This window comes from Drosophila mojavensis, unplaced genomic scaffold (genome assembly GCF_018153725.1).
Source record: "Drosophila mojavensis isolate 15081-1352.22 unplaced genomic scaffold, ASM1815372v1 contig_16, whole genome shotgun sequence".
Taxonomy (NCBI): Eukaryota; Metazoa; Arthropoda; class Insecta; order Diptera; family Drosophilidae; genus Drosophila; species Drosophila mojavensis.
In genome coordinates, this window is record NW_025318693.1 from 11527169 (window position 1) to 11549514 (window position 22346).

Sequence of the window (22346 nt, forward strand, 5' to 3'; positions counted from 1 at the left end):
AATATTCAAGAATATTATTTGATTATTTTTCGAATATAGAATAGAAGAAGTAATCAAATTAATTGATTTGTAGTCAGCAAACTTTATTAAATTTGTTTGAGTCTAACATTTTTTTTTTTTTTTTTTTTTTTTTTTTTTTTTTTTTTTTTTTTTAAATTACTTTCATGAAAAATTTGTGATGATTTTCATTAGAGTAAAAGCTTTTATAAACTTTAACCCTGGCATTCATGAAACACTTTTGTAATATGCTGCTGGTAATAATATAATAACAGTAACTCATACACATGAGTATATCTATTATTCAGAAGTCCAACATATGCAAATTGACGTTTATATAAACTGAATAAACTTTGTTTTGGAATAACTTTGTTTTCATCACATTAATTTATTAAAAATTCGTTTTTATTTTGGGTTGAGTGAAATTATTCATTAGAATAAAAGCTTTTACAAAGTCTGAGCCTTTCCATTCATGAATCAAATTTCTAAACCTTTTTTGGCAGCCCCGCTCACTCTGCTGTTCGAGCCAACAAATCTTCTTTTATCAAGCTAACAAATCTCTTATTGTGCACAAGTTTTTCACTTTTCCACATTCATCTAGAGAAGGCGAATGGACCCAAAAATGTGCTCTGCGGCTGGAAATTGACTTTCGCTTGGCTCCCTGATTGTTTGCTTTGTTCAATGAAATTATTTGAAGGGCATTATAATTATGGCCTGTCAACTACATTATGCCATAATGTAATCCAGCTAATATGCAGCCAGCAATATTTGATGACTTTAATTATGTTGAATTGGATTCCCAAGTATTTGCGAGCTGAACTATTTGAATTTGGTTGTCAATCAGCTGCAAGAAGCCACAGCTGAGGCACTTGATTAAAATATAATTTACAACCAGCACTTAGCGTTCGCTTTTCAAGTACAAATGCATACATACATATATGTGTGTGCGAGGCACTGAAGTATGCGAAATTGCCGGAGTCAATCAAGCTGATTGATTGCCTTTGCATTTGAAATGGCAGCGTGTGTGAGTGTTGCGAATGTCTGAGCCCAGGGCGCCTACATCAATTATGCAGGGCGGTGGCAGCTGCTGGCTGTGTAACAATAAAATAAGAGCGGCGTCTGTTAATTGCGCCGCCGCACAACATGGCGTATACGTAATGCGCAATATTTGTTAAACTTCTAATTGAGCGTCAGCAGCAACAACATGCCTGCCAAAAAGTTCAAATCAACAACAGCAACAACAACAACAACAGTGACAACAAGAGAGCCCTCACGTTTCAAAGTTTGGCCGGAGCTCTGTCAAAATTGGGCTTTTGTTAATTACGGATCACTTGAGTAAGAGAAATATTTGTCAGAACTTTGAGAGTGATTTTTAAATTGGCTTTCGCTTTTGCTTTGGTTCTGGCTTGGCTTCGAATAGTTGTTGCATGTCAAATTTCGCAGACAGCCGTTGGTTAGAATCCAATTATACTGATTGGATTTATTTTGTTATGAATTTCTTATGATAAATTCCAAATTTTTTAGTTGACAGTTGTTGACATGCCAAGCTAAGCACAGATTATTTTGTTGAACTTTTGTGATATTTCACATGTTTTAAGCATCAGAATTTTAGATAAGCTAAGGCAGTGCAGATGTTTGGTGTCTTTATTGTATATATATATATGTACATACATAATACAAAACTTTTTTGAATAGTTTTTAAAAATCAAATCAGTTTATTTAATATAGATCATATAGTATACATATGCCTATAGAAAAATATCATTATGCATAAATTATAACTTTGTCAAACTTATAGCAAATAAAATAAAAATAAATAACACACAAAAAATATACGAAAAATATAATATAATATATAAAAATAAAAAAATTATTACTTAATAAATAACAAGAAAAAAATTAGATTAATTTATATGTATATGTGTATATGTAGAATCAAAAATTTTTTAAATGAAAAACTTCTAAAGCTCTCCATATAATAAATAAATAAATATTCATTTGATAAAAGTTTCTATATATATTTGTATTATTTAAATATTCGACTCTAAATGAAATTTTCAAAACAATAATTTTCGGGCTTTTATAATTCTTAAAGAATTTTTGAATGAGAACTGCTAGTAAATGGGATAAAAGTTAGAAATACATGCAATAGCCGTACCTTTGAAGCATGAACATATCAGACATGTCTAGCTCTATTTGAGAGCATTCACAGCTGGTGGCAAGCATCAGATATACCATAGCAAAACTATTTTGTTTATATGCTCACACTCTTTATACAGCATATTTTCCTTAAGCTGAGAATAAAGGAAGAAATTGTAAACATACACTCGCACAATAAGCACCTGCAGTCCCACGTGCAATCACACATGCAGTCACACACGACTGCAGACAAATAGATGATACAACATTCATTCAGCAAACACAACCTTCAGCTGGGTCTTAGGTGGCATTGTGCGGAGTCTCCCATTTGAACGGCTGGCAATCGGAGACCGCAAAGAACTTGTTAACAGAGCACTTAGCACAACAACGACAGCAACAACGACAACGACAACAACAACAACACATATATAAGTTGGACGTTTGAAGCTGGATGCAGTAAGCACGTGCCTGCTTATCTCTTATAAATTTGTAGCCTCAGTTTACAGCACTTTGAACATTTTGTATTCCAATGATCTATTTAAGTAGTTTTAAATTTTTAAAATTTAAAATTTTAATTGCATGAAAAATAGTTCCATTGAGAACGCGTTATTTAAGAAATATTTTATTAAGAATAGCCTCAGACACATTATTATGTAGGAATTTGTTATTTTAAAATACAGTTTCAATAAATGGCGCGCACAAAAAGCCTGAAAAAATACTCATGTTTTTATTCGTATATTCCATTTAATACGTGCAGCAGACATTAAAAGTGCTGCAAATGTCGATAATTTTCTTTCATTTTAATAGTTTTTATGCACCCATGTCGACAGGTAGCTGACATCAAAATCATTTTAATTGAACATTCATTTCTGTTTTTTCCAAAAATCAGTTGTATTCATTGATAATAGCTGACATGTTGCATGGATTATATTGGTATTTATTGCACAAAATGTGATATGTGTAAATGGCATTTTGATATACATATTTAAAAAAGCCATCAATAAATAAAGCTGGATGCAGATGTATTCATATTCGAATATGTTATTTTTTTATAATAAATGTAAAATGCATTTATGTGATAATGAAAATATATAACATTGTTCGACACATTTGATTCCTTTTTACTATATTTATATATATTTTGTTATTGGACTTTTCGTGTATATATTTTAAAGACAGATATTTATTTTGCTCCTAGGAAAATGTTCGAATTATCCATGCGTAAGCACTTAACTTTTCATTTCTGGCCACATGCTGGAACTCTTTTGAGTCCTCAACCCGTTCCTAATAGCTCTCACACCTACGGAGCAGGAGCATCAGCTACTTTGCCATATAACCGATAAAAGAGAATAATAAATTGCGGCAAATGCCGTTTGTTGGCGCAAAGACTTCCGGTAATATATCCTGAGCCCAGGTTAGAAAATATATGATTAATTTTCAAAATATATATTAGTATGTGCTTATACATATTTTTATTATGGTACAGAAACGACAACAAGTGAAACATAATTTAATTGAGTAAGCCAGACTAGCAAACACCCTGTAGGCAGACAGTTTCAACAAGAGAAAACTTAGAATTCAACTATTTTCTTGTTAAATTATTTATTATAATATTCTAATAATTATATATTAATGCAGCTATTTATATTACGAATTAAATATTTTTTTTTTTTTCAAATTTTAAAGTTATTTATATAGCAGATATTTATTCAAATCTCATTTATATATTGATTACTGTAGACGTTGTCAGCCTCTTCACAATATGATTTTCAATTTTACAGGGTATCAGAATTCTGCAGGCAAACGTGAGTGGCATTTGGCGAGAGCCCAGCAAATAAATGCGCTAATTTTGCGCATCAAATGCTGCGCATTCGTGTATAAAGTAATATAAATTTAAATATTTCGGCTCGATATGCTGGCTTGAGCATAGGTTTTATAGAGGTTAGATCTGTCTGGCTGGCTTATATGTATGCTTCAGCAGAAATAAGTAGCTGTCTATGGGGCCCTGGGCTGCTTATGCTAATTTGGCATGCAGAGCGCGTCAAATGCAAACATTTTGCTTTGTTTCTGACAACTAATATCGATGGTATTTGCATTTGGTTTCGTACTGGTATCAGTGTAGGACTAAGGGTCCTTTTCGCAGCTGCTCCGTCTGTAATTGGGTGTATAAAGGGATAAGATGGCGTTAGGGGATGCTCTTCCATCTCAGCAAAGAAAAAGACAGAGAAAAACAGCCAACAATATTTGCGTGAGGCCAGACAATGACAAACAGGAAATGAGCTCCGTTATGCCTTGTTTGACGAGACAGTCTATAGACTGCCTCTGAGGTGTACAGCTTTATTTACTGCTGCCTTTCATCTCTGTACACTTCGTGGTAACGAGCACAAGTTGAGCACACGTTGAGTATATGGTGAGAGTCTCGCAACTGGCCCTTGAATCATTCAATTCGAGCAATATGTACAACTGTTGGCCTCATAAAAGCAAGTCGAAGATTTAATTGCGGCCAGAAGCTGCTAATAAAATATATATGTGACGCCAGTGTCAAAAGTTAGCAAATTAAATTTTTACAACTGAGACGATAACTTGAGCTGGGAAGGTGAATAACAAAGGCAGGTGTTGTTTAGCTACACAGCCAGGAATTCGTAATAAGTGCGAGAATAAAGCAATTTATAGCTGCCATCAATTTTGGAAATGAATAAAATAGAAAAATTGTGGCAGCTAACGATTTTCTTGTATTAGAACGGGCGCAGTTAGCTAGTTGAAATGGGAGATGGGAGAGAACATGAGATCTTATATTTATAGCCTGAACACATCGGCTTACATTGCCGTTTATAAAAGTTGCTAATATAACAGTAAAAATGACGTTTAATTTATATACGAATTTTTCTTATGGATAACCAAGAAGCAATGTCAATATTGATGGGACAATATTCCTTGATTATATACATATTTTAGCTAGATAAACTAAAGCCATGTCAATATTGATGGGCAAATATGCTATGCTCTCATTCCCTTGCTCTGGGCTTAATTTTCGCAACAGAAGGTAAAAAGATATATAGGATATTCGATTCGACTTTATATAAACAGATCAGATGTGAAACTTACCTGGAAGCTGTGATTTACGTTCTTGATGCTGCACTCGAAATAACACAGTTCCGATAGATCAATCTCATCGAATACATCGCACTGCAAATAAGACAAAGGCAAAGATTTGTTAAAATGTATTTTGATTAAATTAATTATAATATACGAGCTTAAATTAATTAAATGACATTTAGTCGTAAATGAATTGGAATTATTAAGAGTATGAATATGTTACTAATATAATGAAATGTAAATAAAATCTTAAATATTCCTCAGGCCTTAACATTTGGCATGCGTTTTGTTGAGGCATGAAATCTGCTGTGGAAATGGATGCATAAATGTTGCTTGGCAACGTGCCCAAGTCGACTCTTTCTCCATTTTGCTTTCAAGATTGTTGTTATTTTTTCAGCTTCTGTTGTCTGTGCTGGTCTTTGGCTTTCTTTTGCTTTCTGGACCTTGCTTTGTTGCTTAATGAAATACACAAAAGAGAACCCAGCGGCAAATTGTTTGTTATTTTTCTCTTTCGTGCTGGCCTTGTTGTATAAATACATATAAATATATGTATGTATATGTATGTATATGAAGGATACGCATACTTGGCAGTCCTTACGGAAATTGAAATGTTTCACACATACACACACACAATCATACGCGCGCATTTACGTGACAACAAAAGCAACTCTTTTTTTTTTATGTGCCATATAATAGAGGAAGTGTGACAATGGAAAACTGAATCGAACAACTTATGTCAAGGATTACATACACAAAACAGTTCTTCCATTGGAAATTGGTTTTCTTCAAAAGTTTTCCACACCTTTTCAACAAGAACTTTGAAGCATGCAAACTTATGCCTTAGCACCCAATCTTCTTCTTCTTCTTTCCTTCAATTTATTCCATTTTGATTAATACTTGAGACTTGTTTGCTTTTTAACTTGTTGTCCAAATTATAGTTTTCCATTGTATTGTTCACTTTTATTTGCTTTCTCAACTTTTTGCGGCTGGTTGAATTGAATATTGCGCATACGCCATGCGTGCCTAGACCTCTTATGTGTGCATACTTTTGGTTATATACCTAGTCTCTTTATTATATCCATTGAAAATTTAATAAGAGGGTATAATAATTTTTAAAAACTATGCATGCAGAAGTCTATATATGTGCTTGAGAAGGGCAACCAGTTTATTTAGTTCTGTCCATCCGTCTGTCCATATGAACGACGTTCCTCGTAAGCTATCCAAGCTAGAGACTTGAAATTCGACATATTTATTCGTGTCCTTTGCTTGGTTCAGGGGAAGCCCCTAGTCGAGCAGTCTCGACTAGAGCACTCTTATTTGTTTTATTCAATTCTGCCCCATATTTGTCCTCTTTTGGTTTATACTTTTTGATAACAGCTCGCAGGCTTTACATAATTTATTTCTATTGGTATTTTTAATGGACAGTTCACGGAAATTTCACAAGAATTTGTGACTTTAAGGCTTTCAGTGTTTACATATTTCCATATCTTCAAGGGGCACCCTATTCTGAGCTGTGTGAATATTCCTCACTGCAGTTCGTCGTAGTGAGTGAGTAAGGTAAATTCGAAACACTTTTAGAGCATTCTTTTTCCCAAGTCGATTCTGCCGCTGAGTAGAACTCAAATTGCCTTTCTTATTTCCTTTGCTCACACGGCTTTAGTTAATCAGCTTTTTGTCGAGCTCCTACCCCATTTATTTTTTAATCAAACTGTCAACAACAGGAAATTGTGTAAACATATAATTACAAATTAAGTTTATGCTGCTGCTGATTATTAATCTGGCTGGACAGACTTTTAAAGCGAGTAAATAAATATGTGCACGAATTATTAATATACAATATAATTGCAAACAACTCCCACACTTGGGATCAGTATTGCTTTCTTTGTTTCAGCTATAAGCTGGGCATTAAGTGTGCTGCATCAATAAATGGCAATGTAAACGGATATCCTAATGAACATAATTGATTGAAAACTCAGCAATCGCTCAAACCGTGGATGTCTTGATTCCCCCGGGGCCAAAAAGCAGAAGCAGACGCAGAAGGAGCAGCGGCAGCGGCAGCGGCAACAGCAGAAGCAGCTTAATCCAACAGAGTGAGCTTTATAATAATTATACGAGTACGTATGTGCGTGCCTGTGTATATGTGTACGTGCGTGTGTGTGTGCGTGTGTGTAATGGACAGCAATTTGGAAAATTGCAGGAAAAAGTGCGAAGCAGCAAACTGTCAGTGTCAGTCAAGCAGTCAGCAAGGAGTTGGCTGAGTGAATCGTTAAACGCTTCTTCGCCTGATGACGGAAAAATCGTTAAAAATCAGCAAGGATTTCAAGAGCTTTTCACATGCACTGCGCCAAGTGGAGAGCGTTTTCTCCTCTTCCTCTGCCTCTTCCACTTGCTCTTGTCATTGACATCGAATTGCAGCTTGAATTTCTGGAAGCGTTTTGTGCTCAACAAACTTTTGATAGCCGTTCGCTCGAGTCGCTCGACTCGCGCTACTCGCTGCTCGCTGCTCATTGCTCGTTGCCTTGAGCTCAGACATTTTCCACTCGAACGATTTACATAAATCTTTGCCAGGCTCTATTGGAGTTCGGGGTCGCTGGCATCATTATGAGACCAACAGCAAATATGCCTCGTTGTGTTTGTTTGCCTTTGTTGTAGTTGTATGTGTGTGTGTGTGTGTGTGTGTGGCAACTGTGGCTCAAGCGTAAAATGCAAAAGAAATCAATAAATAAATACGCATAATTAAAAAGTAAACGAACTGTTTAAGCGTCCCAGATGCAGGCATGAAATGCCAATTCAAATAAAAGAAACCGCCTTTTTATACCCAGGAAATAGCGAGCGACGGCATATTAAAAATTGACGATATTCTAATATTTATTATTATACTACTTTTTTTTTTTTTAATTATATATTATATTACTGTAATTCTTTACATTTATCATTTATCTAATGGTTTTTTGAACGGGATATAAATATAATTTATTAATGTATTTTCGCAAATAAAGAGATTATGTTAATTGATTTGTAGCATGTTAACTGTAATCTATTGAGTCTAATAAATATAGACATAAATATATTCACGCATTACTTACATACCCTGTAGTCTGAGAAATATTATAAAGGGTATCCTAACTATGCTTCAGATTTTGTCAAGCATGTTTTCGAGGCTTGGACCCTGGCTTTATTTACTTATTATAATTTTTCGATTCTTAAAGAGCTTTACCTAAAAAAGAGCTTTACCTAAGAAAAAGGTCATTGTAAAACATTATTGAACAAGATTCTAGTGATGCGCGTTTTAATACTCCCCAGGGTATTAACTAGTTAAACCTTGCTCATTTCAGTTATTTTTTGTGCTGCGCTTCGATTGGCGGATCCCTTTTGACCTTTGGGAATGGAACATGAACTCGGTGTTAGAAATTTCTTCGAAATTGTTTGGGATTTTCTCGCAGGTCAATCACAAACACATTAAGCAAATTGGTACATTACTTTTTTCTTTTTCTTTTTTGGGCAAGGCAATAAGCCCTAGAGGTGAAAAACTTTGATTGCATTATGCCGAGATTTCCTCACACACAGACACACACACACACACACACACATACACACCTCAGACGGGGGCTAAACAGTGTGGCATAATCATTAATTTGCGCACTTTTCGACGTCCAGTTCGCCAGCCCAGATGTAGATTTATAAGAAGAAGAAGAATAATAAGCAAACGAAGAAGATGAAGCAACATTTTCCACTTATTTTCGTCCCTTTTTGCCGACTTCGACTTTGCCACAGCTTGCAGAAAACTTTTGCTCATTCATATCAATTTCTTTGCATTACTTTTCGGGCAGACTTTTTTCGTCTTAATTTTTTCTCTTCTTCGGCTTTTTTTTTTTTTTTTTTTTTTTTTTTTGCGAAATCATTTAATGGCGCACACATTTCAGCGGGAATTACGCGTGGAAAGGTGGCCAAGAAATAAGGAAAGGCTGGCCGAGTATAGGCAGCAGACAGAAAGTGCTGACCCGCCAGCTGCGCGGTGCGAGCAAACTAATTGAGCATAATATATTCAAAACGACGTACAATACGAGAAGTCGAGCTGCCTCTTAAGTACTTTCTCTTCAGCTTAAGCCAAGGCGCATTCAATTTAATTGCGGTGCCAAAATATTCACAAGTCAAATCGAGGGTCAGATGTCTCGATAATAATTCACTATAAATTCTTACCCTTCTATCTAAATACGAGTCGAAGTAAACACATTTGTTTACTGCTCCAACTTCGACTTGGCCGCCAAAGAGCACTCAAATAGAAAGTTTTTGCTCTAAAACTTTATAAAAAATTTAGTTTATAGTTTATAGTTTTATTTGAAAATTTATTTGAAATGTATGTCAAAGCTCGCATAAAGAATACGAGAAGAAAATAAATAAAAATAATGCAACATTTAAAAACATTCTCTGTAATGACCTTTGCCATTTTCTCATTTTCTTTTCTTTTGTTCGCTGGCAGCAGCAGAAACTTTGTCGAAAACTAGCAGCGCATCATGTTGCTTGAGCAGTGCCACAAAAGTTGCATGTTTGCGTCTTTAAGCCGCTTACCAAGGGGAACAATTTCAAATGCCAGCAAGTGGAGGCAGCACACCACAAGGATTCGTTGAGTTTTCGGGTTTAATTTGCAGCAGCAGCAGCAGCAGTCAGACAGCCACTGATTCCAGTTGAGAGAGGCGGCTCTCGTTGGGCGTGTCACATTTCATTTGGCGTGTCGAGAATCGCGTGGCTCCAAATTGTTGGCATTTTAATGGCATTGCATTCTAATGGCCAGCACTTAAATGCGGCCCTCAAGCAAGTTATTAATGTGCCATAATATTTATGTACATATATATATTGCTTGCCGCACCCTGTTCGCCACGAACACCCTGTGCTCACACCTGCCCAATTTAAATACGCATACAAAACTCCAGTGACTGTGCACCTTTTGAAACAATTTCAAATTATAAATTCTATATTAAGCACAATTTATCAAACCGAAGGGCGCCTAGAGAAGCATTTAATGCCAATTTGGGCCCTTTGAAAGGAGAAGCGTGAAACAAAGAGCACAATTGTGGTCACAAGTAATGAAGAACGCATACAAATATAGAACTGAATGACATTTAAATTTAAGTGGAAATTTCTGGTGGTTTCGTGATATGGAACAAACATAATGAGGGCTCAAATAACTGAACAACTGAATGCCTATAATGAATGTGTTTACACTTGTATTTATATTTGATTAATTTAAAAGCTCAGCATATTTTCGTTCCTTCAACAAATACCTACATAAATAATAAATATATGAAGCCATAAATATTTATAACATAAATACGGTTGTCAGAAAAACTTTTGGCATTAAAGTAAATAGATAATTGAATGAGATTTGTAAATAAATTATTAATATGTCAATCAATACGGTGATAGCTCATGTGATTGCAAAAAAAAAAAAATAAAATAAATAAATAAATAAAAATAAAAATAAATAAATAATAACAAATATAAACGACATAAATGACAAAAAGAAAAGCCAGCGTCAATTAGCAATTCGCAGTGGGGAAGCAGGAGCCGTCTGTGTCCTGTCGTGAGCGCTGCTCCGGCTGGAGCCAGTTTTGGGGCCACATCTGTCGATGGGGACATTCAGGCCGATGCGCTGACAATAATTGTGATAAATTGCTGTCGACCGCGGTGCCACAATGTAATGCAAGTGTGTCGCGCCAGAGACAAATTCATTATTAAATATACGCCTTGTGAGCCACACAGCAGCGATAACAAGCCAGAGGCTGCTGTCCATTTTAAATTTCAATATCTCTGGGTTATATATTAGCATTGTATAAGTAATTTTGCGACGGTGCCGAAAAGTGATATATAGACAGACCTGAGCTTCAGATTTTTAGCTACATTTGCCATTGCCGTTGCTTTGGGTATTATGCGGGTCGAGTGTGTGTGTGCTCTTGTCTAAAGGACCTTTTGCATCAAGCTGGCGTACATTCAACTTTACCCTTTGCACGGAACTGCATGTGTGTGTGTGTGTGTGTGTTGCGTGTGTGTATTAGTCAGCGAATAAAAATCCATAAATAACACTTAAGTAGTGGCAGCTAACAAAGAAATATGCTCTCGGCTCGCCTACTCGCATGTTTTCAGCCCTCGGGCTCAACAACAGCAGCAACAACAACAACAATAGCAGTAACAGCTCTGGGACGTAACAAACGCTTTTAAGCCAACTTTGATTGGACAAAGTGCGGCCGATGATTTTTGGCTTTCAGTGCTTTGTTCTGTGAAATGGAAGTGGCCTTGCTGTGGCCCACGCCTCCCGCCCCCAGCCGCTTGCCAGCTCCTGGGGAGCCGCTTTGAAGTTTTCATTTTGACGCCATTTGAACAGCATTTGAAATTTTTCATTTAAAATTTTGTAAGCACTCAAAGTGTCTTTTTCACTCACTAAAAACCTTGATCTAATCTAATACACTAAATTCGTTGAACAGCTTTGCGAAGCTAAATAACTTTTTTGTTTGGTTGCAATGAAATAAAATTGAGAACAAAATAAAGTTTCGGGCATTTCCAAAACCTGTTTTAAAAGAGCTCGAATAATATATTTGATCAAGTTTATTTGGCTCACAAATTAGGTTTTTCTATCAGTTTCCCTCTGGTATAATTTTTCATTCAAGAAACTTAGTCAAGCTCTTCTATTTCAATGTCACATCCAAGTTAAATTATGTCTATATAACATCTTACAGATTGACGCCTGATCTTTCTTAATATATTCATTTTTGTTTTTGCTTTTTCTATTTATTCGCTACTTCAATCAAATATTCTTCATGAACTCACATATATACCATATGTAGCTATATATATAACAATTTTTTTTATTGGTATTAAGCGCAATTAATTGCATAAATTTAGCACATTTTCGCCCATCCAAATGTCTGGCCTTAATTACTTAATCTTGCTGATATTTCTATACAAAAAACAAATTCACACACACACATATACACACACAATGCCACATAGAAACGGCTGCACCGTGATTTATGCAACATAATTTATGAGTCTCATTTTGTGGCAGCAGCGAACGAAGTGAAAACGAGTTTCCCTACTCGTAGCACAACAATTTTTCAAATAACATTTCCCGAGCAGCGACACAGAATACACATGACCTCTTTTTGCGTTTGATAAAATGATGTTTTAGCTTCCGTACATCCATCTAGCCTGCGGCTCCGCTCCTCACTCGCCCCATTCCAGCCCATTCCGCCCTCAACTGCCACTGCGCAGCCCGATAAAAGGCAGAAAACGTTGCCGGAAATCCGATGAGGAGCGATCAGGCAGCCGCCATGGCAGTTGACAGCCCGCAAAACTTGGCCATGTGTGTTTGCGTCCGATTCACAGACGGCCTCCTCCTGGCAGTAGTCCTCATATATTTTTGGAGTGTCTGGCAGGCGCTCCCAAATGCTCGAAACATACGCATTAATTTTGCATAAAGGGTAAATGTTGCGCTGCCCCAAAAGCCTTCCATCTCAGATTATAAATTCATTATAAATTCAGCTCAAACGTTAGGGGTTTCCTTTCCCTTTCTGTTTGTTTTTTGGCCAGGTTCGGCAAGGATTCGCGCCTAATGCAAAATTTAACAGATATGTCGAGAGCATGATTGCAGACATTTATAAAAGAAAGTACTCGACTTTTTGTAAATGAAAAAACTCGAATGGCTCCGATGTGGCAACATTTTAAACCTCTCCATTTAAGTTCACTTTTTATATTATTTTAATAAATATTAAATAAAATTCAAGTTGTACTTTAGCGTTCATTGACAACTGGCATATACATATAAATCGGTTTACCAAATCTAATAATTACTTTCTACATATTCAGGACACCTCAATACCTATACTCAATCTAATTACATTAAATATACCATTTGTGTGGTCAATATTTGAGGCCGCAGTCATTCAGCAGCAAATTACAGCTGACTTTGACAAGATCCTAATCCCAATATGTAGGTCACATATAATTACGTCTGCTGTGTGCGGCCTTCCAGTAGCTGACTCGCTCGAATTTAATTCCGGGCAACGCAAACAAATAAACGGCAAGTTTTTAGGCTGGCCATAAATTGTTTATCAGATTTCTGTTAACGTTGGCCACAAAATTAATATTCATAAAAGTCGCCTTATCAAAACTACATAAACCAAATTATATACAAATCCTTTAAGGCCCTCAACTAATGGCTGCAAAAGCTGTAGCCGGCACGCATCATCTTAAGGCGTCTAAGAGATTTATGTTTATCATAAAGCCGTGCATAAATTTTAAGGCCGCGTAACAGGCCACAACGACGTAAGAGACGTAAACTTTAGCGTAACACGTCAATGCGAGTCTCAGTCGCCTTTAGCCAGGCCAGAGGCTGTCTGCGAACACCTTGTTGGCCAAAAGGGGCGGGGCAGCAGGACCTTTAGGCTCAGGCTCGTGAATTCGTGATGCGGTAGAAATGTGCGGGCTGGGCAAACAGTTTGAAAAGCATTTGAGCTTTCGGGTCCTAAGCTGGATCAACGAGCTGTTAATGATTACGCGTCTTTTATACCTATACAAGCTCTTTGCCTAAACTGCCGCCTACTCACTCTGGCACTCTCCTCCTCTCTCTCACTCTGTATCCATCGTTTTATATCTACCTTATTTTTTCTGTGTATGTCAGGTTTTCAAAGTTTGCTCTGCGCTTTAAGCATGTTTACTATTCCATATAGAAATTAAATAACTTTCAATCAGTATGCCTCGCACCATGTGGACTAACTAAATAAATTTATTAGAGAGCTTAAGGCATAGCCTGAGGGAATAATATAAGAAAAATCAATTTCAATTTAGAATTAAAATTATTGTTAATGCCAGATCCTATTAACAAGAATCGCTCCTCCCGCAGCATACCATGCCATGCTATTAAAAGCTATGCTAGCCCCAACACCAGTTCACCTACTGGTTCGGAGTGCTAAGCGTACCGCGGAGTACTGCGTCTCACACCCCTCCGCTCACTACTATATAGTCCTATATTTACTGCATATAATAAAATTTATATCAGCTGCACAGCTACCATCCTACAAATAAAGACGAGGAAATTTCAAGCCGGTCTTTGTACTTATCGATGACGCCACCACTCCAACAATGATAATTTTGAAAATATTTATAGAGTTCAAGGCAATATAAATAGAAGTCTGGGGGAATTTATATGTTTATATACATCAATTTTAATGAAAGAGCTATGATTTTGACCCATAGCTCTCAAAAAACTGTTAGCAGTTTGAATTCATACTCTTTGCCTATGAGATAAGCGGAAAAATAGCATACACACTCGTTCTCGCTCGCTCGCTCTGAGCATTTGAGCACTCATGCTTTTCCCGTTTTCGTCTTCGATTAACGCTCGCACAATGAAGCTCAGTAAGAGACAAATTACTGAAAAAGTCTTTGAAAACAGTCTTCACTTTCACACACATTCACACTCTCTTACGATGCGAGCACAGCCCTCACATACCAACACATACGCAGAAGACGTATTGCTGCATTGAGCTCAATAAAAAAGTCTTCAAATAACGAGCAGGGAAAACCCGAAAAATTAAAAGGTTTGCGTGCATCGCGCTTCATTGTTGAAGGTCGGTTACAATAACGTCGTACTCAGAATTTTTTCGCAGTGTGAGGGAAAAACTCGGACTTTGAGAAACACGTTTGACGGCTATTTGCAAGTTCTGTTTTAATTGAATATCAAATTCGACTTATATATTTTATAATTATAATATAAATAAATATAATACAATATGTTTTATATCAAAAAAGCTGTAGATGGTAGATTAAAATTACATATTCATAAATGAGGTTGGATTTTTTTATTTTCTTTTATTTCTGTACCGAAACTGTGCAAAGAATATTTAATATTTATTTAATAATAATACCTTTAGCTATTATATAGATTGTCTTTAGCTCAGCTTTTAATATCTAGTAAAAGCTGAGTACATTTTATTTTATATTGATAATTAATATACACTATGCCCATATGCTTTGATCTCATCTCAAGCTATATTTCCAGCAATATATATTCTTTTTAAGACGCTGTTCTATAGTTGGCCTAATTTTGCATTCTTGTTCCCATAGCAAAGTACTAGAACTATTTAATTAAGTTGCAACGCCAGTGTTATTTTTAGTTTCCATGGCCAGCTATCCTATGCAGGTGGAGCCCTCTGCCTGTGCTCCGCTCAGCTTTTCGAGGCCTTCTAATAAATGCTGCTCAGTTCTTGCTTTGCATGCAAATGCAAAAGTTTGCTGGGTTCATTTAATAGTTGTTTCTATTTTGTTTTTGCCTTGTGCCACGGAAACTTTTCCCATTTTCTAATTTTAAGCGCTGGCCAAATGAGTTTTATGAAATTTGATTCTCTAATAAACTGTTGCCATTATGAACCACCGACGCACTTTACTAAATTTAATTTGAGCATCTAATGCTGTTGACATCAATTGATTTCGTACACTTGAAATATGATTAAGCACATAAAAAGTTCAACGAGAAAAATAAAAAAGTAGAGCTGATCAAATTTGTAGCCCAAAACACTTTTGATTGATTTACGCCGCTTTGTAAAAAATGGCACTCGTAAGAGGAGAATATACTTTAGTAAATAAATCAATTTCGCCCCAGTCGGAGGGATGTTTGTCTTGTCAACGAGCCTGTCACGACGCAGACTTCTACTAAATAGCCGTATAATTGAAAGCTGACCATGCGACACCGACTCCGACTCCTACTCCGACTCCCACTCCCACTCCAGTCGCGTCACTCGACGCCCATTTTGGGCTGTCAATGAATCGCCTCCTCGCAAAGGTTTGTTGCCTGTGCAAAATGTTTTTGTCATTTCCCCATTTTCCTTATTACGCACATCGAATGTAATAATGCGAAAATAAAGCAACGTTTTCCTTTAGCCAAATTCAATGGGCCCGCTTTTGCCTTTCGTTCGGGGCCTAAATATTCTCTTGTCGCACGAGCGATTCATTTGGCGCAGGTAAAACAAATTAAGGCTACAAAGTTATTTCAACCTTTTTTTCCACCCTCTGATGCTGCTGCTGCTGCTGCTTCTGCTTGGGCGTCAAAAGAAATTTCTACTTCTTTGCCTTTTCAGGAGCTTATTGTGTATTATTTAAATTTTCATTCTGTGCTTTGAATGGCTTTGAGCTTGAGTGAGCTCGAAAAGTTCTACAATAAATGAAAGTGGCCATAATACAACAAAATAAATGTGTTGAATAGACTCAAATGTGTATTTAAAAAAACGAATTTATATATAAATTGCATAGAAGTTACCAGGCCACTGCCAGGATAAACTACAATGGCCGTCTACAAAAGTTAATTAACTAAATGAAATAGTTTTGATTAGGCTTCTTCAGGCATCGAGAGGCTTCGGCCTCCACCTGGACCGCACTGCCAGCACAAAGGCTGAATTCCAGCGGAAAATTAGAGCCAGTTCTCCAGCTATTGTTGAGATTTTAATTGTTGTTGTTATGCTGGGAATGCTTTTACGAGTAGAAGTAGCTATCTAAAGTTTATCAAATTGCAGTTCGTAGAAATATTTGATTCATATGGGTAATGCAAATATTTAGAATAGCATATGACATTTGACCGCTGCTCAGACGAAGAAGAAGAAGCTGATTTCCTACATGATTGAGCATGAGTGGATCTGCGCATTTGTTTTACCGTCGGCCAGCTCATGTCTCATGTCCCCGTCGACCATTCATCAAGGTGAAATGTCAGGTTTGGTGGGCCATAACTCACAATTAGATGGCTTAGCCTCGGCTGCGCCATATGGCGCTGTTAGTCTGCCCGCAAATGTGTGCTACAAGAGTGGCCTTGAATGTGCGCCTTGAGGGCTGTACGATGCTGCCACATGCCTCAATTACAGCGCCGCATTTTCATTTCCGGCATGCGGGCGCCCAATGCACAATCAACATTCGCCTTCAGCAGCAACTGCCCATTCGACCGGAAGGTAGGTGGCTGGGTAAACGAGGTAAGGGCATCCCAGGACTCAGTGCAATGAGAATTCCGAAATGCAGCAATCGCTCGAGGTGTATTTGAAGTGGCTATGGAAGTGAAGGTCTGTCGTGGAATCACCATGATCTCTCATATCAATTGCTTTACACTTTCGCTTTTTTTTTCATGATTTTCCTAAAGCTGAAAGTCAGGTGGAGAAATAGTTTTTTGGAATGTCGAATGTTGACATTTTTTGTATTCTACGCCATCTGAATGTCGCAGAGGCTATGTCACACACACACATCCACATACGGCTCTTCACTTGTGTTGTGGAACACTTCAACTGTCAACGTCAACCGTCAACTGTTAACCGTCAACGCTTTTGTAGTACATTTAGTACGCTTGTTAGCCAAATGTACCCTTGAGGCCATGTATGCATGTGAAATGGCTTTTCGCTTTCCCATACTACAATATATATATATTATATGCCTACAGCACTTATATAAGCAAATACTTATACGACTCACGTCGGCAACTGCCGGTGCAGCCGAGCTGCGGCTGATCTGCTGCTCATGTCGCATATACAATAATTTATGAAATTCATCTACATCAGCGCTGAGCGTTAGTTTACTTAGTTGATTGTCAGCCCATTGCATTTGCATATTTGTTTACAAGAAAATGAGAAAGTCATGGCTGGCATACACTTGAAGAGATATGGAAGATGCGCAGTGTATGCTATCTAAGTAGAGCTGCATCCGGAGTCAGCCCCACTTGTCCAATATGTGGTGCAATCAAAATGCAAATTCGGATGAGCCAACTGCTGCATAATGTGTGAAATAGTGGCTAAGCAAGTGTGCATGGGAGCCACGTGCCTTGGCATCCCAAGAAGTCCTGGCTAAGTATTTTAGCTGACGTCTTCGCATTGAGGGAAGCGTAAAAAGTAATTAAGTCTCACAAAGGCTTAAGCAGAAATACGTATTTGCTATTTGTTAGGATTCCGGTTTCTTTCTAAAGAGCAGCATGAGATCTGGACACGCTATTATACCGGCTCGAATGACAAAAGTGAAAGACAAGACTTTGTCTGCGAATGGCAGGCTCACAGTTGTCATATGCTCAAATGTGATTGGCATCAGATAAATAATTGTGCACAATAAACGTAACAGGCCATTGTGGAAAACACGCAAACAGGGCAAACTTTGTGGCGCAGCAGTCTGACAGCAATTTAATGGCTCAAGCGAAATATTACGCATACCACGCGTTGTCAACTGCCAATAACCGAATAAGCACACTTATTGATATACATCACAATGGGGCGCGCACACAGACACACACACTTACACAGGCATAGCTGGTCAATTGTCCTGGCCTAGCCTGGCCTGGCCGCGCCCCTGCTTAACCTGCGCCCTTGATAACATCTAGAAGGTCTTAGCCGCATCACAAGACCCCCCCCTCGTCTTGTTAACGCTTGGGGCCCTCAACTAATCTGTCGTTTGTATGCTGCACGCAAAACAGTTCGATCCGTAGAGGGAAGCATAAAACGTAGCTTCGATTATTTTTGCCTAGACAGGCGGAAGCATAAAGCGGAACAAGCAAGCTGCCAACGTGTCTCCTCTCCCCTCCCCCGGATGTGCAGGATGTGTGCGTGTGAGTGTGATGCTTATGACAATGACGAGGACACTGGGATATATCTAGCTGTCAACATGCCTGCAGCCAAACTAAATGGAATGTACACATTTCCCTCTTCCATCGCATCTATCTTGAGGTATTAAAATTAATAATAGATCAGCATACAAATAAGCATGATAAATTATATTAATTCAAAATTCTGCTGTGTCTCCAACTTATATCCAGCCTCAAGGTGCGCTGGCTTAGACGAAAACGAGGTGCTGCGCAAGAAATGACAGCATTAATTTCAACTGTCCGTGTTGGCCTCAAAGCCACATAATAGTTGGCCTCCTATTCAAACGTACAAATATGAAAATTTACACAAAAACAAAAAGAAAGCAAGCAGTCAAATGGGAAATATAAAATGAAAAAATTGTTTTCAATGTCAGCTACGTGCGCATCTCTCTTGAGCAACATCATCAGGTCTAGTATTCGTGTGAGTGGTGTGTGTGTATGTGTGTGAGGAGGGTTTTTATACCCTGAACCCATTGAAAATGGGAAATCAGGGTATAATGGTTTTGTTAAAAGTATGTAACAGGCAGAAGGAGGCGTGGCAGACCCCACAAAGTATATATATTCTTGATCAGGGCGACGAGCTAAGTCGATTTGGCCCTGTCCGTCTGTCTGTCCGTCCGTCCGTCCGTATGTATGAACGCGTCGATCTCAGAAGATATAAGAGCTAGAGACTTGAAATTTTTTTTTCCTAGGTCCGTGTATATCACGCGCATATCAAGTTTTTCTTTATATATCGATAACTACTCCCGATATTTTATTATCGATTAAAAACCTTATCGAAAGCTAGTTTTTTAATTATATCTCCTACACCTTTAGAGCTAGAGCTTCCAAGTTTTAAATGTAGACTTATATGTATTTTATATAATTTCGGTTTTTATCAAAATTTACCCCTCACCCCTATATCCACCCCCTTACCTTCACCTTTGTAAAAGGCGTATTTCAAGTACTAGAGACGTGTGCTTTGGAATGTACATACATTTTTACCATATGATTACGCTCTGAAAGTTTCATTAAGATTGTACGTCTAGAAAGTAAATTATTCAACAAATAAATTCTTATAATGTTGCCCACGCTGCAGCGCAGCCCTAGCGCAGTCGCTGCTTACTGCGCAGTTAGCAAAGCTCATTCTAATACGTGTGTGTGTATGTATGTGTGCCGAAAAGAAGAGCAGAGTGGTTAGAATATCGCTTAGAGGGTTCAGGGTATCTCCTAGTCGAGCAGTCTCGACTAGAGTCACGACTAGAGACCCGTCACGTCGTATTCAATAGCTGCAGCTATATAGAAATATAAGTTGAAACTGTCACGCATACATGACATATCTACTAGTTATACACTCGCTTCTCTAGCTCTCTCTCTCTCTCTCTCACTCTCTCTCACTCTCTCTCACTCTCTCTCACTCTCTCTTTGTGTGAAACGCACTCTCTCAAGGCTTTTCATTCAGTACACGTGCTGCAAATAAACAAGTTCATTAGGCGAGTCAAGCGCCGTAGAATTTAGGCCCGAATTATGCCCATGCTTGGCACTAAAACTTAATAAAGAGACAACAAGCACAAGGCGTATGCAAAGCAGGCCACCAGACAACATGTGTTGTCAATGTTTATGCTGAATTAAACTAGCGCCATCTGTTGGCTGGCAGCGTCGCAAATAAGTTTGACACCACGAAAGAAACTTTGTGGAGTGCGTTTTATATTAATAAGTGTGTATATTTGAATATATACGTACACACATATACATATATACATATATACATTTGTGTGTAATATTCCCTAAACATTGAACCACTTACATCCTTCAGCAGTTAAACAGGCATTAGCATCAGCTGGCCAGCAGTTGGGCTAATGACTCAGTTTATATGCTACGAGGCATACAGTTATTCTGCTCAGTTCCCAATGGAGAAAAAAGCCTCAAAAGTTTATATCTCCTACATTTGTAAAGTGCTAGAAACTTCATGAATGTGTAGTTGAGTTGCAGCTCCTCTATCGATGAGACTAAAGTGGGGGTGTGGGATATCCTTGTCATTTTCTCAGTTTTGGAGCGTAATTTTGCAGTTATGTTTACCCTAAGCTCTTTTTAAGAGCTACGCATCATTGGGCGTGGCTCAAATTGCCTATATGCTTTGTTAGCCTAAGCCCTTTCTAAGAACTGACCAAAAATTGGTGTATCCAAGCCCCCACACATTGTGGGCGTGGCAAAGTGACAGAGAAGTTTGGAGGCAACAAGTGAAAAATTCATATGCATGTGCCACCAATACATAAAGCACTTTTAAGAGACATGATGAAATATAAATAATCGATTACATTAAAAAATGAAAATTTTCAAAATCATCCACTAATCATATAATTAATATATTTTATCATATATACGTCAAGTATTTTTTTTTTATATATATATATACGAGTATATATATATATATATACATATATATATATTATATATATGATTAGATTAGAAATCAGTGCATTCAGAGCTCATTATAGGTTAATATTTTCTAATAACTGAAATACTGCCAATATTTTATTTAACAACGAAACAAGTTTAAATAGTGAATTTAATTTAATTTAATTTTATTTGATATATCAGACTATATTTTAATAAGAATATTTATAATAAATGTTGTGCATCATCACTTTAATAAATTGTTTTTAATTTAATATTCTCCCAATCGATATATTAATCATCAAAACCTCATTGACTAATCTTTGCCATTTCGTCTTGCCATATGAATACTACATAATATATATACAGCATAATCTGTCTAAATTTTCACAGCTAAGCCAGCTAATCGCTTGACTTTCTTGTATAAATTGTCTGATTATCATGGCTCAATGATAAAATTCCATTTAAGGCAAGTTCAATGAACTTTGTTACGCATTTGTATGGATTGCAACAATTCGCAATTGCTCATGCTCTATATATAGACACACAGCTGGAATAAAAATCAACAATTGGCCTGAATAATCGTTATGAATGTGTGCAGAATGTGTGGGTATGTGTGTATGTGTAGGTGTCTGTGTGTGCTGTTATGCTCTTTTGTTTTAAATCAATGCATCTGCTGCCAAGTGACCTGGCACCCACGTCAAGGCTGTGCCATCGATTTTACCCACTGCCGAAAAAGGCCCCGAATAGGAAAACGGAAATCAACAAAATGTTGAGCCCTTTCTGTGGCACGTGACTGTCGTGGCAGCGACCTCATGTGGCATTGTTGGCCATAAATTAGAACGGAAAAACCCCAGCACACAAAAGTGAAAGTAGCCAAAGGAAAAACAAAAATTACACAGCTGTGACTTGGCTTGGAATGTGTATAAAAATACATATATGTATGTATGTATGTATATATATTCCTATATATCTATCTACATCTGTAGAGTAATCATAAATCAGGCGGTTTCAGTAATTCACAAATTTGCAATTTGCTTGGCAAAATATTTTACATTCGTTTGTAAATATTTTCACCCACACGCACACA

The 22346-nt window shown here is 37.3% G+C and overlaps 1 protein-coding gene across 12 annotated transcripts in view; it reads right to left on the minus strand.

The window, feature by feature from the left end:
- Nucleotides 1–22346, minus strand: part of LOC6572637 (diacylglycerol kinase eta) — a 57270-nt gene that overhangs the window by 15749 nt on the left and 19175 nt on the right. For 11 of the 12 annotated variants that reach the window (XM_044007196.1, XM_015166535.3, XM_032727984.2 and 8 more), the window contains one exon: nucleotides 5242–5322. In XM_044007196.1, coding sequence (XP_043863131.1) covers nucleotides 5242–5322 — 81 coding nt within the window. Of the gene's footprint in view, nucleotides 1–5241; nucleotides 5323–9432; nucleotides 9545–22346 lie in introns of those variants that run through there. The other variant, XM_044007198.1, reaches the window with a different exon arrangement.